The following is a 16,452-nucleotide window of genomic DNA, read 5'->3' on the forward strand; positions in this document are numbered from 1 at the left end:
TCCACCTCCCTTATGTGCCATTCTTAGCCACCTCTGATAATACTCGTGTTATTGACAAGATGGTTAACAATCACTCAGGAGGCCTCTGAGACCTTAGCACAACTGACTCCACGGTGTAAGTGCTGATCAGATGTAAAACTCAGCATAAGGCCAGCGCACCCTCTCCTCCTCCCAAGCAAAAATGAAAACAAAGGCCTTGTCCATCAAAATCTATAGTTCTGGAAGAATTTCTAAATGGACTAATATTGCTTCCTGGCTTCTATAGCTCTGCTTCTGGATAACTGTTCTTGTTGGCTGAAGTATGTCAACCCAGAACTTGGTTTTTGGGGTTTAACACCTCACCCTGAGAAAGGCTCGGGCTACACCGGGAGCCTGGACACTCAGTGTCACCACCAGCCAGCTAATAAAGACTTCCTATTGGCTTAAACCCATGTTTAACAGATAATGCACAATCTGGGTATTTTTCCTGCTGTGTACCGGCATGTGAGGGATTACCAGCACCGAATTTCAACTCAGCAAGAATCTGATATGGGTAGGTTTCAGACACCTGCTAGCAACCCAAACCTAGACTTTGATTAAACACTTTCCTATACCACCCATAATCAAAATGCTGCGTCTGTTTTTATATTATTTTATATGCATGACTACCTTTGCCTGCACACAATCACTGGGGCTGGATACCGACTGAACCGGTGTACTCTGGAGGAGCAGCTGGAGCTCTTACCGGCTGAGCCCTCTCTCCAGCTCCTGCTTATTAGACTTCTAACTGGTCAAGAACTTTGTTACAACCAGACATGGTGGCCCATGCCTTTAATCCTAGCATTCCAGAGGCAAAGGCAGACAGAGTCCAGGCCAGGCCTTACCACATAACAAGGCCCTTTCTAAAGAACAAACAGTAGTGAGTTCTCTAAGTAACTGGCTTAAACTCTTCAAGGGCTCATTCAGGCTCAGGATTCACAGAGATCCAGCTCATGAATGCTGGGATCAAAGGAGTAGGATCCCTGCCTACTACCATTCCTTTTATAGGGTGTAAAGAGTGGAGATGGGAGGAAAACTGTATCTTTCCTAACACACCTTCCATTTTTTTTCTCTGAGACAAAGTTTCTCATGTCCTGGAACTCACTACTTAGGCTACTCAGGCTGACTGAGTAGTCTCCGTGAGGGCCTGTCTCTTCAACCCAGCTGGGTTTTCATAACAAGCCAACACACTCGATTTTTTCATTTGATTTCCACAGATCAACCTCAGAGGTCCCGTGCTACAAGGCAAGCACTTTACAAAGTGTTTTTAAAACATCACGTTATATACTTCAAACGTGTGCAGTTTATCACTTATACCTAAATAAGTAAAGCTGGGAAACCTAAAATCTAACAAGGCGGGACCTGGTAGTGCACGCCTTTAATCCCACCACTCCAGAGGCCTAGGCAGACCGATCTGAGGTCCGAGCCAGCTGGTCAACAGATCAACATCCAGGACAGCCAGAGAAACCCTGTCCAGAAATGAATGATTAAATCTTCTAAGTAAGCTTAGCTGAGCCGAGAAACTAAAAAAATCAAAAATACTATACTAGACGCTTCAACTTGGGTAGGCTTGACGACTGTCATCTTTTCTTGACTTGATAACCGAAATTCCTGACTAAAAGCGATTTTGAAAGATTTTCTTACACTTACCATTTGAGGTGTCATGGCGAACACGCTCCGCTACGCCGGAACAGCTGACCACTCTGGAGCCCCACCCACTGGGTGGGACTTCCGCTAGCAAGGCTCCACCTTCTTAAAGGTACCAGAAAACCGCTACCCGACCAACACCAACCTTTCAAATACTTGAACCTAAGTGGGGGGGGGGGGGGGGAGCAACACCTGTGTTCAGCTTTAACGTTTAAATTAGAAGTCATTGAAATCTGCTACGAGAAGAACGAAGCAAAACGGTTTAAGAACAGCAGCCACGCAATAGCTCGAAGGTAATTTTTATTTGTTCTATGAGGTAAGGTCGTGCTATTTAGTCCAGGATAGCTTACCATTTCACAGCAATCCTCTTGTTTCAGCCTGAAAAACAGGGGTTAAAGGAGTGCACCACAGCCCTGCTCCAGTCTAAGACAACCTCAGGATTTCCTCTGCGCCGCCAAGACGCAGCTGCACCAGCAGGTGGCAGTGCGGAGTCGCAGGTGCGGCCAGACGACCCTTTCTTTACCCTAGGCTGCTGGGGATCTTGAGCTCCAAGTGGTGGGGAATTCGGTAAAGAGATGTTTTTTCCTGCTGTTGCAGTTACTCATTACTACCTACTGATGCAGAAATACTTCAGCATATAGCTGAGCTGTAGTTGCACAACTATCTGAACGTCATCACCAGTACAGGTGGTTGTGAGCTGCTGGACATGGCTGCTCGGAACTCTGGAAGGGAGAAGCAAGTGCTCCTAAATTGCTGAGCTTTCTCTCCATCCCATGGCAAATTTCTTGACAATTACATCCTTATTCCAAAGCCTGCACCTCCGACCACTATATTATACTCTAGTTTTCCTCTATATAGGGCCTTTGAACTCACCTCTTCAATGGGTCCACTGCACCACAATGGTCAACGCCACCCTGACCCTGCCCCCCATCCCAAGCACCTTCAACATCTGTGGTCTTCCTCTGGGCTTTCTCTCCTCCCTCCCCTTCACATTCCTGGTTTTCTCTAACTGGCTTACTCCTATTCCCAGACAGGAAGTAAGGTGTCCGAAAATTCTCCTCTCTCTTCCTAGCCAACTTCTTGGCTTACACTACACTCTGGAGATGAACTATTCCTCTCCTCCCACATCACCCTTGATGGTGCCCTGTATCTCCAGCCAGCACCTCGTCCCCAAGCTGCACTTGCATATACCATCTCCAGAAATTACCCTGACGAATACACCACATCAGAAACATACTACTCCCTACACAGTTCACTTACTCTACCACCCACCACCAACAGGGAGGGAGGGAGGGAGGGAGGGAGGGAGGGAGGGAGGGAGGGAGGGAGAGAGAGAGAGAGAGAGAGAGAGAGAGAGAGAGAGAGAGAGAGAAAGAGGGTGGCAGACGCACAAGCCTGTTGATCTATCATAACTGCCTTTCCGCCACTGGTTCTGGTTCAGTTTCCTCCTAGGATGGCTACAAAACCCTCAGTCTACCCACCCCTTCCAAATAAGTGTCCAAGCTGCAACCACAGTGGTCTTCAGACAGTTATTTCTCTGCTCTTAGTCACAGGTTAAACTTTTAATTTGGTTTTTTCCAACAGGGTCTCAGGGTCTCACAGTGAAATTCTGGCTGAACTGGAACTCAGAGATCTGCCTCTACCTTCCAAGTGCTGGAATTTAAAGATGTACCCCACCACACCTAGCTCTATGGCTTAGTTTCTTGTTTTGTTTCCACCCTGGGTTTCTCTGTTGAACAGCCCTAGTTATTCTGGGACTCATTCTATAAGATCAGGCTGGCCTCAATTTCACAGATTCAACTGCCTCTGCCTCTAGAGTGCTAGAATTAAAGGTGTGTCCCACCATGCCTACCTTCATAGACTAGTTCTTAAGAATCCTCAAAGTGGGGACTGAAGAGCTGACTCGGTGGTTAGGGCCACTAACTTCCCTTCCAGAAATTCCACAGTTTGATTCCAAGCATCCACATGGAGGCTCAACCATCAGTACTGGGATCCAATGCCCTTTTCTGCTGTGTCTGACGAGAGCTACAGTTTACTCACATACATAAAATACATAAATAAAAATACCTGTAGAGAGGCCACTGAGGGAAGACACGGGTGGTCAGATCTTCAAGACAGAAAGGGGGAACCAGTTTCTGTCCAGGTCAGCAAGAACTGGCCTGCTCCTGCCCTGGTCACAAAGAGAGGAAGGGGTTCTCTCATGTTCTGCTAGATTTCTCATGAGACTCTACCTGACCAGTGGAGCCACCTGTATTCCTTGGTGCCTAATCCTGTCTAGAAACACCCTCATGGCCACCCAAAGGGGCCTCTCCCAGCTGGTTCTAAATCCAGTCTAGTTGACAATGAAGACCTGCTAATGGGACACAAAAGGAAAGATTGCATTCTGTTGCAGGCTTGCAGCCATCTGTAATGGGAATGAGATATGATGCCCTCTTCTGCTGTGTCTAAACACAGAGTGTACTCACATAAACCAAGTAAATCTTACTGATGTGGCTGGACACCCTCTACAACCTCTCCTACCTCCTGGACTCACTGTCCCAGGGACGGGTCTTTACCTTCAACACTGATGCGTACACTGGCGTCTGCTGTCTCTCACATCCACCTACCGTCTGAGTTCTCCATTTTCCTCAGTGCCCACCTTTACTGTTCGTACTACTCTGTATGTACTGTTTCTCTCCACCCTCCTTTAAGGTAGAAAAGGCCCCTCCCTCAGCTACAATGCACTTCCTGGATCTGCATCTGTGGAACCCCTCTTTCCCAGGGTTCAGTTTGGCCTGTGTGAACCTCTCTGCTCTTCTAGGCTGTTTAGTCAGACTCTCGGAGACCGGCTGCCCCATCAGGGCTCCCATAGCACCAGAAGAGCTGATTTTTCTCAGCCTTGCCCAACTGCTAAAAGATGCAGCTTCCAGAGCTGTAGAGATGGCTTACAGACCTGAGTTCAGACCACCAGCACTTAAAGAGCCAGCTGGGTTAGTTAACCCTAGAGCTTCCTTCAGGAGAAACAGCTAGGAAGATAGCTGGAGTTCATTGGCCAACCATTTTAGCCAATCAGTGAGCTCCGAGTCCAGTGAGGACTTTATCTAGACAGAGACAGAGTGCACTTCTGTCTCCCTTCCATGCCCACAGTGTCCAGCCATGTCAACATCTCCTGAGCAGGACCCTGGTGTCTCTTCTATCATTCTTCTCCCAGCATTTACCACACTTAGAAAAAAAACTAGTTATTACTTTCATCTCTGAATAAACCACGAGCTCCACAAAGGGCTATTCATCCTTCTTACCAATTAGCAGTGATTGACAGGTACTAATAACTCAGAGAATGTTCACTGGTTGAATGAGTCCCGGGTGTCCCCAGTACTATTCACTTTAGTTACATGTGAATAACTACATTGTCAGCAGTGGGGGCTGGCTGTTCTACGGTGCTGCAGATAAGACACTTTATGGAAAAAAATAATATAATTTGTCCCACAACTTCTGGCAAATAGTTGTCAGCTAACTTTTGTTGGTTCCATCATTGGTTGAGGCTGAATAATTGAACTCACCTGGACCGCTCAGATCTCCCTGCTCCACAATGAGAGCCTGTTTGAACAAAGCTCTTGCATTGATGAGACTGTCACTCTGCCAGACTGGCTAGCTGCATGCCAGAGCTCTGTGCCACCACAGCTAGGGACCCATTGGTGGACACAACTCAAGCAAGGGGGAGTGAGGAGGGTACCTGAGCATGGGAGGGATACTGAACAGACTGCCATGTCAGTCTCTCTCCACCCTCAAGCACTGACAGAGTGCATGGCCTCTCTTCTCCCTGTTTGTCACGCAGACAGCTCTTTGCCTGGTATTGTTTTCCTATGAAATGAGCAAGGCATGGACAGTGACTGGGGACACCTATACTATGTCGTTTGGGAGTGAGCTGTCTCCAGATCCATGTGAGTTCAGAGAACCTGGTCTACACAGCAAGTCCAGGACTGCACAGTAAGATCCAATCTTTAGAAATAAATATACTGGTTCCGATGAGGTCTTCAGCTCACTCAAGTTCACTACAGCTCCCCATGTCAGCGCCACTCCAACCCAACTCACCCAAATGCCCATGGGGAACCTCAAGAGTCAACAGAGGACAGGAAACAGGAGCATCCAGGGACCAAAGAGCCCTAGATCAGAGACTGGATTTTTCTTAGTAGTGTCTTTTCCTCATTTCTAACATTCATGATGTTCACATGCCATGGTCCCGACTCTGTAGGACAGTGCAGGTTACAGGACTCCTGTCCTTGCTGGAGCCATCGAAGGGAGTAAATGTTTTAGGAATGCATGGCCAAGGGCCTCGGGCTCTTCTCAACGGAGGTTCCTTTCTCTCCGCTGGTGGATCAGTGCTGGCTCTCGAGAACATGCTACTGACCCCAGGACCTTTAGGAGATGCCTCTACAGAGGAACCCAGCCCTGCAGTCCACGCTGCTGCCCTACTGGACAAGGCTGCAGCTCCCCCTCCTTTTTCACTGGGAATTCAGCCTGGGACTCTCATTTCTCCTCTATACTGAGAACTCCTGAAGATGGCCCCAGCCAACTGCCCACTTGCGGACCCGACCCTAAATGGTTTGAACTCCATCCCCAATATAGGGCAGATGGGTTCATGAACCGGTCTGCTCTAGCTATCCCTTCCAGTTCCCTGGCCCTAGGTACAGAGCTGCAGTGCTGACAGGCAATGCTGTTTGCTGTAATAAAAGCCCGAACTCCACGCACTTCATTACCTTTTCCCACAGGCTTTTGTCACAGTTACATTTCAGTACCAGTAAGTTCCAGCATTCTGTGCCACAGGTCCCCAGGCTTTGGAGAACCTTCACAAGCCCATCTTAATCCCACAGCCTGTGCTCTGCTCCGTGAGCTGTAGGTCACGACCAGTCCTGGCTCCTGCACCATACAATGGACTTTGTACTTAGTACAGTCCCAGACAGATTTGTAAATGTTCACTGAATTTAGAAAGTCCCTGTAAATAGCGTCCGTGGTAACACACCTCCGTGGCTCCTTCACCCACAAAGCGCTTGTAAAACCAAGGCCAAGCAACAGGGAACAGGACTCTTGAAGAACAGGAAAGGAGGGCTGATTGCAGGTGAGCCTGCTTTAGACTTCCTCTGTCCATGGGGATTCCTAAAGTGCTAAGTGAGAGAGTGGGCAGCAGTCTGAGAGCTCTGCTTCCCAGAGAATGAAGAAAAAAGGCAAAAAGCCTCCCCCAGCGGTCAGCCCCACCAACCGCTCTCACCTCAGGCCACCTGGGGACAAGGCTACAAAGCAGACAATCTTTATTCACAATCAGGGTGGCACAGGGAAGACACCTCCCGCTCAGCCCAGAATCAAAGCTCCCCAGGGCGTTTGGAACCCGGCAGGCTCAGCACTCGCCCTCCCCTAGCAGGGCATATGGGTTTCGGGCTGCTAGGCAGGACCCAGTATCTGAAGTTGGGGTGTCTTCATCTCCTTCCCCCTCTTCATCTGCATCTCGGTCCTCCTCTCCTTCCTCCTCACAGGAGCTGCTCAGCTCCTCCTCTTCCTCCTCCTCTTCATCACCTGCCGGCCCCACCCTGCCCTGGGACAGCACCAGCTCTGCAGTCTCTGCGTGAGACTCCCAGGTGCCTGGGGAACAAACAAACGTCTGATCAAGAGCTGGAGTGCTCAAGTGCTGGCCCACACCCCTCACGGCCACCTATCTGCAGAGCCAACCAAGCTTCTCATGTGCGTCTTCAAGTCCCACAGCCACCTTGCTGAAGCCACAGCCACCCACATTTGCAGATAGTAAACTATCACCAGAACTGCCCAGAGTGACCCTCTGTCTGGCCTTGAGGTCTACCCCAAGGCTGGCCCCTCAGCAGGGACTGTGGAGAACACATGGGCTCTCACCTCTCTGTTCGCTATAGCCAGGAGGGTGGAAACACAGGCTGAGACGGCCATCCACTGCCAGGCGAAGGAGGCTGTTGGCTGCTCTGTACACATCGTTTCGAGCTGCCTTGGCCGTTTTATAGCCACGTTTCTCTGCCCAGGCTAAAGAGAAAAGAATAACAATAAGGGACGCCCGAATCCAGGCTCCAGTCCTGTCAGCCCCACACCCAGTCTTCCCAGTGTTCCAGACAGTCCAGGCAAGAGTTCTTGATGGTGGTAAAGAAACTTAGGGGCAAAACAGGCAACTCCTTCCTTGAGGCCAGACTCTGGGCGGAGGGGACAGAGTAGGCGAGAGACGAAAGGAGAAGCCAGGAAGCCCACCTTCGCAGACGTCCCAGGCACACCAGGGATGCTCGGCTGAAGGGTCCTCTGCCTCTGGGTGGCGCAGGTGCAGCAGGGCCTGCACCGGGATTCTGGAGGCCAGGTAGCCCACGGAAGTGTAGGGCTCCTGGATCTGGGCAATGGGGTAGATTCCAGCCAGAACCTGTAGAAACAGCACTCAGCACCTTGTGCAGGTCCACCCTCTGTCCTCCCCACCCTGCTCTAGCTCCCTCTACTACATACCTGCAGCTGTCTGGGCAGCAGAGAGGGGAAGATAAGGCCTGGACAGTCACAGAGCTTCACAGACGGGGTGAGAAAGTAAGTCTGAAAGTACCGGGTATGGCCTGGCGTTCTGGAGACACTCACCACCTTCCGCCCCACCAGCCCGTTGATCAGCGAGGACTTCCCCACATTGGGGAAACCTAGGAAGGCAATACAAGGAACTATGGGACAGCTCTTACCCTGGGCCAGAGGAGCTGAGTAGTGGTTGGGTCTGTCAGGAAAACAGCACTCAAGGAGCACCACAGCCGCCACACCAGACAGGCTCTGGTCTCCCTGCCTACAGTTGTGGCCCCAGGTCATTCCCTGGCCTCTGCAGGGTCTGTTCCGCATTTTACAGGACAGAAACCTACCACCCACACTGGTCGCTATCTAGATGCCAGATCTGTACCTCATAATAACCATCCATCACCGACTGTCCAAAGAAAATGCCTGCTGGCTAACACCCCTCTTATGGCTATGCCACTTTCTTTCTGTCCGAGTAAGACACCTGCACAGACCTCCTGTCCACTACTCAGGCCCTCAGAGCCTAAACTACTCACTGATGCACAGACCACACTGCTGCCTCACATCTCCTTGACCTGAGATGCATCCTCCAGGCTTACTTATCCCTTCATCCCAGTCAGTTCACCCTGACTCCAGTATGGTAACACTGTGGTGGTTGGAATGAGAATGGCCCCATAGCTGACATATTTGAATGCTTGCTCCTTAGCTGGTAGGAATGTTTTGGGATGGACTAGGGTAGTGGTTCTCAACCTTCCTAATGCTATGACCCTTTAATATAGTTCCTTATGTTGTGGTGACACCCTCCCCACAACCATAAAATTATTCTGTTGCTACTTCATAGCTGCACTTTTGCTACTGTTATGAAACATATTGTAATATCTCATATGCAGGATATCTGATGTGACCCCCCCAAAGGGGTCACGGCCCACAGGTTGAGAACCACTGGAATAGAAGGTATGGCCTTCTTGAAGAAGGTATGTACTAGGGTTAGGCTTTGAGGACCCAAAATTCCACACTAGACACCATCTCTGTATCTGTCTCTCTTATCTCTCTGTCCATCTGTCTGTCCCTCCCTTCCTCCCTCCCTCTTACTGTGCCTGCTGCCATGCTCCCCGCTATGATGGCCATGGAGTCTTCCTCGGGAACTGGAAACAAGCTCCTGATGAGGTACCTTCTTTTATAGGCTGCCTTAGTGGTGGTGTCTCTGCCTGATACTATGCAACACTCAGCCCTCTACCTTTCCTCTGATCTACCCCCAGGTGCAGGACCCAGCACTCTGGAAGTCCCAGACACTGCCCTTGAACTCCTAGTCCTGGCTTTCCTGCACCTCAGCCACCTGACAAAAGCCCAGCCCTCTGGCATGCAGCTGTTCACACAGCACCTGAGAGAAGATGCACAAGCTAGCCAAGTCCTTCCCAGCACACCAGGCTACCTCTTCTCCAGGGGTGGCAGAGGAGACAGCTCTCCTCAGACAAGCATATTTTTCTGCCATCAGAGTAAAACTCCTAGCTCAGTGTGATGACACATGGCTGTATTCCCAGCACTTCAAAGCAAAAGTTGAAGCAGAAGGAGAGCTCAGAGTTTGAGGACAGCCTAAACTGCATGGTGAAACTGTTTCAGAAACAACAGAAACCTCACACAAAACAAAAGCAAACCCACCACCCTGAAGACTTGGCTATGTGTGTCACCGTCTCCTGAGTTCACTTGTGACTGAACACTCATAGTTTATTTATGTTTTATTATGTGCACTAGTGGTTTCACCTGCATGTGTCTGTGTGAGGTCAGATCCCCTGGAACTGAAGTCACAGATAGCTATGAGCTACCAGTGGTTGCTGGGACTTGAACCAAGGTCTTCCCTAAGAGCAGCCAGTGGTCTTAATCCCTGAGCCATCTCTCCAGTCCCAGTGACTAAAGACTTGACACAAACACACAGCGGCTTTGGAGATCCTAGTGCACTGGGCCAGACATGAGCACAGCACTTTCCTAGGAGGTGCACCTGCCCATCTCCTAATACAGAGCCTCATCCTAACTTGGTGAGTGCCCCTCCTGCTCCCTGGTCTCAAGACCCTCACGGGCATCCAGGCTAAGTCAGTGCCACCCTGCAACTTCTGCCTGCACTCCACCCAGTTGGAGCCATGCTGTTTATGGTGTCTTTTCTCTGCGTAGCTCTCTCCTCCTCTGGCTTCCAGAAGCTGTCAGCCCTACTTCATACGTGTGAGACTTCAGGCACTGTGTCCACTTCGCTTCCAGACTCTTCTTGGTTCCCATTCTCCTCCTTTGCCCAGACTAACTGCTGCTCTGCCTCAGCCCTCAGCTTTCTCTTCACTGACTTTGTCCTGTCCCATGGCGTTAAACACTCTGCATATTCCCCAGTGGCCCCTTAAACTGAAATCCCCACCTTCACATCATGTTTCTGTCCCAGCACTCCACACCTCCAACACCTCCCTCTGACAATTCTTGGGGTGGGGGGACTGGTTTTTCTTTTCTGAGATGGGTCACAACCTGTAGCCCAAGCTGGCCTAGAATTCACCACACAGTCCAGGCTAACCTCTCATAACCTTCAGGCCTTGGTCTCCCAAACTCTGGAAATACAGGGTGAGCACCATGCCCAATTCCTCTCAGCAGCTCTTGGCTGTCCTGTCTTCCCTTCCTGTCCATCTCCCACCACTCACTCCACTCATAAAGAACAGACTTCTAAATGAAACCAGATCCTGTCATTCCACTAAGATCCAAACTGCCAGAGCCAGAGGGGTGACTCGGGGTTAAGAGAAGTCTCAGGCCTTGCAGGACCCCAAGTCTGTTCCCAGGACCCACAGTGGCTTGCAACAGTCCACAACCCCAACTTCAGGGGATCTACTGCTCTCTATGTCCTCGGCAGGAACCAGAGACATACATACATGCAGGGAAAACACACAGAAAAGAATCTAAAACAAAATAGAAGCCCACAAATATCTAAGATCCTAATTACTAAGGTCTCTTCTCACCTCTTGTACACAAGGTAAGGAAGGGTCTTAGACCTGGCGTCACAGTTGTCTCCTGTACTGCAGTGGTCCTCAACCTTCCTCGCACTGATACTGAGGCCCCAACCATACAATTGTTTTGTTGCTACTCTGTAAATGTAGTTTTGCTGCTATTATAAATTGTAGTGTAAGCCCCTAATGTAAAATGACACGTGACCCCTGTGAAAGGGTCATTGAACACCTCATAGTCCAATGAAGACCATTCTGGCCTTGAACTCACAGAGATTCTCCTGCCTCCGCTCCAAGTGCTGGCACTGAAAGTCAACACTACCACTGAGTTTGTGACAGTTCTTAACAAGATACTTCCTGACCACACTGGAAATGAAAAGGGCTCCAACCCAGAGGAAGCTGACACGTGCTGCTGTCCTGCTGAGACTTAAGGACCCCTGGACTAGGAACCAGTATCCACAACTGAGACCTGGGTATCTGTGGGTCAATCAGAGCCCTTGGCACTGCGGAAGTTTACAGTCGCTGCTGCCGCTACTGTCATGACTCGCCAGGCATTGAGGCTCTGCAGGCCACTGCTCACTCCATCAAGGACTGTGCATCAGCAACCTCACTCTCAAGTGACTCGACAGCTTACCGACTTGCAGAGTCGGCACAGCCAACGCGAGACAGAACTTAGCTGCCCTGCAGCAGGCACCCTTCTGTTCTCCAAGAACGACGACAAAGGCTGTTCTTTGAAGAGCCTAAGCCCAGACAGGCCTAGCCCCCTTCTCTACAGATAATGAAACACAGAGCCTGCGGCGGCCACTATGGCAGGCCGTTGTGTCCTTACCTACACAGCCGATGGTCACCACCCCATCCTTGTAGCGCTCCCTGGAGGGGCCCGTGGGCTCCATCGCTGAGTCAGTCTGCTGCTCTACCAGTACTGCTGGCCCGTCCTCCTCCTCCTCTTCCTCACCAGAGACATTACCCCACGAGGCCCCGGCCACGTCCCTAGCAATCTTCTCTCGCCAACTGCTCAAGTCCACTGTTTGAAGAAGAAAATGGGAGGGTTTCCCTCAGCCCCAGGCCATGGACCATTAATGCACAGCTGATGTCACCAGCATGCAAAAATCCCAGCGTGCCAATGTGTACTACAGCAGAACAGAGTTTCCCCGGCTTTCACAGGACCCCACTCTGGAGTCACAAGTCTCTCCATCAGAGCATCCAAGACACCCACTCCTGCCTCTCTCCTCCCCACCATCAGGGGGCAACTTAACCTACGACATTCCTAAGTATGTATACCACAGGGACATCCAGAAATGAGCCCTTGAGCTTCCCCTCCCAAAAGCCCCTTCCATGGACTACATACCTTTCCCCACAGTGATGGCTTCACAGGCTCTCAGCAACTGCTCTGGCCCCAGCGCCCGAGTCCATCCTCTGCCCCGTCTCCGACTCTTCTTCAAGACTGAGGTGAGAGGGTGAAGATGTGCCTCTCTTCTCTCTCCTGTGGCCCTCAGGCCCAAACCAGGTTCCCTTGCCAACCAATTCTCTGTCTCCCCTCTCTCTCTCTCCTTCTCTCCCTCCATCTCTCCCTCTCTCTTTCTCTCTCACACACACCCCCCCCTCTCTCTCCCTCTCTCTCCCCCACACACACCACACACACCACACACACACACACACACACACACACACACACACACACACACACATCCCACTGCTCATCTCACCCCGACACCCTCTCCACAGCTCACTCACCACTACCAGGCTCCTGTGGAGTCCGAGTGTCCCGAGGGAAAGAGGTGAACAGGACAATGTGGAGCTGGGGGTAGTGCTGGTGGAAATAATGCTTCCAGGCCACCACAAGAGCTGGCGGGGCCAGGTCCACCTTATTCAAGACCAGCACCAGAGCCAGCCCAAGTTCTCCGGTTACATACTCGTAAAGTGCTGGTGGGAAGTTCACAACCTGTGACAGAATTGGTAAGAGAACAAAGTGACAAGAAGCCACCCCAGAGTTTGCTGACCCCAGCTCCCCCTCACCAGGCACAGCTCTGGCTGAAATAGATTCTGTGGTGAAAATAGTAGCCCAGCCACACCGAGCAAGGAAGACAAAGCAGGTGTTAGTAATAACCTGGGCAAGTCTGAGGGGGCTTCCTGCAGGTCATGGTGAGAGAAACGAACGGGAAGTATGACAATACCTAGCACACTGAGGTGATGGCAGTCGGGAACAGGAATGGGGACTGGGTAAGAAGTAACACCTGCTTCTATGTGCCCACAACCCTGTAAGTCTAGACACATGCACCACTACATGCACAGGAGTGTGTGTCGGTGCATAGAACATACACATGAACACTTGCAACTATATGTGCCCACGGCTGTGTAAGTACACAGGAACCCTTGTATGTGCAATTCAAATCTCCCCAACCTAAATGTCCCCCATAGACCTCCCTTTCTCCACTGGAGGACAAGTGAAATCAGGAGGTCAGGATTCACAGGGCTGTCTGGCAGCAGTCTACAAACCTTACCCACTAACCTAGTATCCCAGGTGGGGTCTGTGTCGATCATGTTGGGCTACAGAAGTGACAGACGAAAGGAAGGCACCTTTGGGCTGGGCCCAAGAAGCCCCCAGTTGACTCAGAACTCCCTGGAGCTCTGTACTGGGACTTTATATTGGTCTAGATCTGGTAGGCTGGGAAACGGGGTCAGCTGGCCAGCAGGGGAGTGGCAGGCTAGGATCAGAGATGAGTAAAATGCTCAGCTCCTCAGGCTGGGGGTGCAGCTCAGTGGTAAGAGCTCAGGCCTAGTACATGCAAGACGCAAGGCCCAGGGCTTCATCCTCGGCAGAGCAACAAAGCAAAAAGAGAAGGGAAAAGTAAATGACTTTCTGACTGAAGATTTTAGCAGGAGGTGTAAAAAGAAGAAAGAAAGGAATCCAGCTGTAACCCCAGCACCAGGAAAGGATGGTACCAGGAGGATCCCTGGGGTTATTTGATGAGTAAGAGATCCCATCCCACCATACAAGGTGCCATCGCCTGAGGAACACATCCAAGGTTGACCTCTGTGGCTTCACAATTCCAAGCATACATTCTACAAGTGGGATGGCAAGAACTTGCAGATCTGGGCCTTGCACACCTCCCCCCCGCCCAAACAAACGTTTAAAGAGAGGACCCCTCTGTCTTCCGATTTCTGCCTTTCAACACTCCCACAGAATCTCTCCCTGCAAATCTTTCCAGGGTCCTCACCGGATGTCGGATGTCCGTAATGAGCAAGACGATGTCAGACATCTCTAACACACGCCACAGCTGCCTCCATGTCTGAAAAGATCAGAAGAGAGACTGCCTTCAGCCCTCCTCCTGCTGGAACCAGAACACTAAGATCACAGTGTGTCCACTCCAATCAACACGCTGCCATCACCTCCAAATTGTGCTCAAAGTAGCTGAGTTTCTCCGAAGTGTATGCCCCATGTATCTTCCCAAGGTATTCCTGGAAGCTCCGCTCCTCTTGGCTCATTAGTTGCTCCTTGGACATCTCATAACTCCAAGGAGGTCGCCGGGGGAAGTCCAGAACTGGGGAAAGACCGAACAAATGTGAGCACTTTTTTGGACCCCTCCTCGCCTCTCCTCTCTTCAGCCAGCGAGTTCCCCAAGCTGATGGCAAACACAAATAGCCCTCACTCACCTGAGCCAGGCTGATACACTTCCTGGATATCCAACTCCAGCATTTCAGCACTGACTGGCTGCAACACCTGCTCTCTGGCTGCTCTCTTTCTCCTCTCCACCTCTTCCCGGCTGTCCCGTTCAAAATGCAGCCGGTATCTAAGGGAAGAGGGACCGCGCATCTAGTGGAGTCCTGTCACAGGCTCCTTGTGCATCTCCTCTTCTGACTAGAAAACTTTGTAAAGCGTCCTTTCCTGGTTGTTCAGGTCTCCTTTAGCAAACTCTTGACAGCCCCTTTGGAAGGCAAGATTGTGGCCCATCCTGGAAGAACCACCTTCGCTTCCGGCCTCACTAGCTCCACTTCCAAGCCTTCAGCAGGAGCTTTCCCTAAGGCTGAGTGAGGGCAGGGAAACGTGGCCAGCGCCCTTCTCCTTTGCTCACCGGTTGGGGTCGTAGCCTCTGGGCCCCAGGCCCTGAGAAGGTTGCTGGTTGAGCCTGCGGATGTGATGGGTCACGGATTCCCCATCCGACGTGTCGGTCTGCTCCTCCCGCCGCTCCCGGCTCCCGCTGCGGCTGTTGGAACTGGAGCGAAGCCCATCTTGGAGCCCTGAGGGGAGGGGCCGGTGACGCCGGTGTAGACCGGTTCTTAGGGTACCTAAAGCCCCCCGAGCTGGTAGGACAAGCTCTTCTTCAGTCGCCCCAACTTCTGCAGAGGCTCCAACCACGCGCCCCAATCCCCTCCCCGATGGGCCTGGAGGTCGTCATAGCGCCCTGTAGCAGCAGCAGGATTTCCCATCCCCCACCCTCCTCCACCACCGCCTCGTCCCGCCTCTGCGGGAAACCCCCACCGTGGCAGCCCACGCGGGACCGCGAGAGCCCACTCACCCCCCGCCCGAGGTGCGGCGGCACAGCCCTCCTCCAGAGCTGCGCAGCGGCCCCGCCCCCTCCCTGACCTCGCTTCCGCTCCCGCTTGTCCTGCAGCTGCTTCTTCTTCTGCTTCACGCTGAAGGGCTTCTTCCTCGGCATGGCCCCGGAGCCCCGGTCCGCCCTCCGCCGAGCTCCCCGCCGCCGCAACTGACTCCCCCGGGCAGCCCCCGCCCGCGGCCCGGGGCCCTGGGGAGGCGGGGCCGCGGTGACGTCAGCGGCGGGCGGCGGGGAGCAGGGCGGCAGGGATGCAAGCGGCACGTGAGAGCCCGCGGCTTCGGGGTGCACGGTGCGGCGAGCTGGAGGCACGCGTGGGTGGCCCCGGCCGACTCCGTCACCGGCGCTACCAAGTGGCAGCCGCGGGAGGGGGGACGTGTGTCACTGCCGCCCGCCGCTCCCGCGAGCTGCCACTCACCTGGCGGGGGCCGGGCGTGGGGGCGAGGACACGCCCCACCGCGCCGCAGCCAGGGTGGGGAATGGCCCCCGGCCGGGGAACCGAGGCTGCGCGACTGCGCTGGCAGCTCCGTGGGCTGACCTGAGGCGACCGGACACAGTAAGAACGCCGAAGAGGCAGACTTACAGGCCACACGTGCGAGCGTGGGAGAGGAGAAAAAAAGCCAGCGGGACAAGGACTTTTGGAGAGAGGTCGGAGAGCACGCAGTTGTGGCTGTAGGTGTTGCCATAGTAACCGGGGGACCGGATGTGGCGATCTTAAGGTGCGACAGGCTTCACGCGTGCCG

General features: G+C 52.3%; 1 protein-coding gene and 1 long non-coding RNA gene across 3 annotated transcripts; one reads left to right on the forward strand and one right to left on the reverse strand.

Moving 5' to 3' along the window:
* The first annotated feature begins 1,773 nt into the window (after positions 1 to 1,773).
* LOC147998452 (uncharacterized) lies at positions 1,774 to 5,673 on the forward strand. 2 transcript variants are annotated; one of them, XR_015645381.1, is made up of 3 exons: positions 1,774 to 1,958; positions 2,043 to 2,162; positions 5,480 to 5,673. It is a non-coding gene; the product is annotated as an uncharacterized LOC147998452 (long non-coding RNA). The 2 variants fall into 2 exon arrangements; XR_015645380.1 differs by lacking the exon at positions 5,480 to 5,673 and adding an exon at positions 3,250 to 3,512.
* Positions 5,674 to 6,933: 1,260 nt separating this feature from the next.
* On the reverse strand, positions 6,934 to 15,941 carry Gnl1 (G protein nucleolar 1). Its single transcript, NM_212500.3, is given in 12 exon segments — positions 6,934 to 7,278; positions 7,543 to 7,683; positions 7,903 to 8,065; positions 8,146 to 8,324; positions 11,986 to 12,180; positions 12,505 to 12,600; positions 12,891 to 13,098; positions 14,375 to 14,446; positions 14,547 to 14,698; positions 14,811 to 14,947; positions 15,230 to 15,395; positions 15,742 to 15,941. Coding segments are annotated over 12 exon segments (1,824 nt in total). The 5' UTR covers positions 15,815 to 15,941; the 3' UTR covers positions 6,934 to 7,036.
* Between the last annotated feature and the right edge of the window lie 511 nt (positions 15,942 to 16,452).

This window comes from Rattus norvegicus, chromosome 20 (genome assembly GCF_021556685.1).
Source record: "Rattus norvegicus strain SHRSP/BbbUtx chromosome 20, alternate assembly SHRSP_T2T, whole genome shotgun sequence".
NCBI classification, from domain to species: Eukaryota; Metazoa; Chordata; class Mammalia; order Rodentia; family Muridae; genus Rattus; species Rattus norvegicus.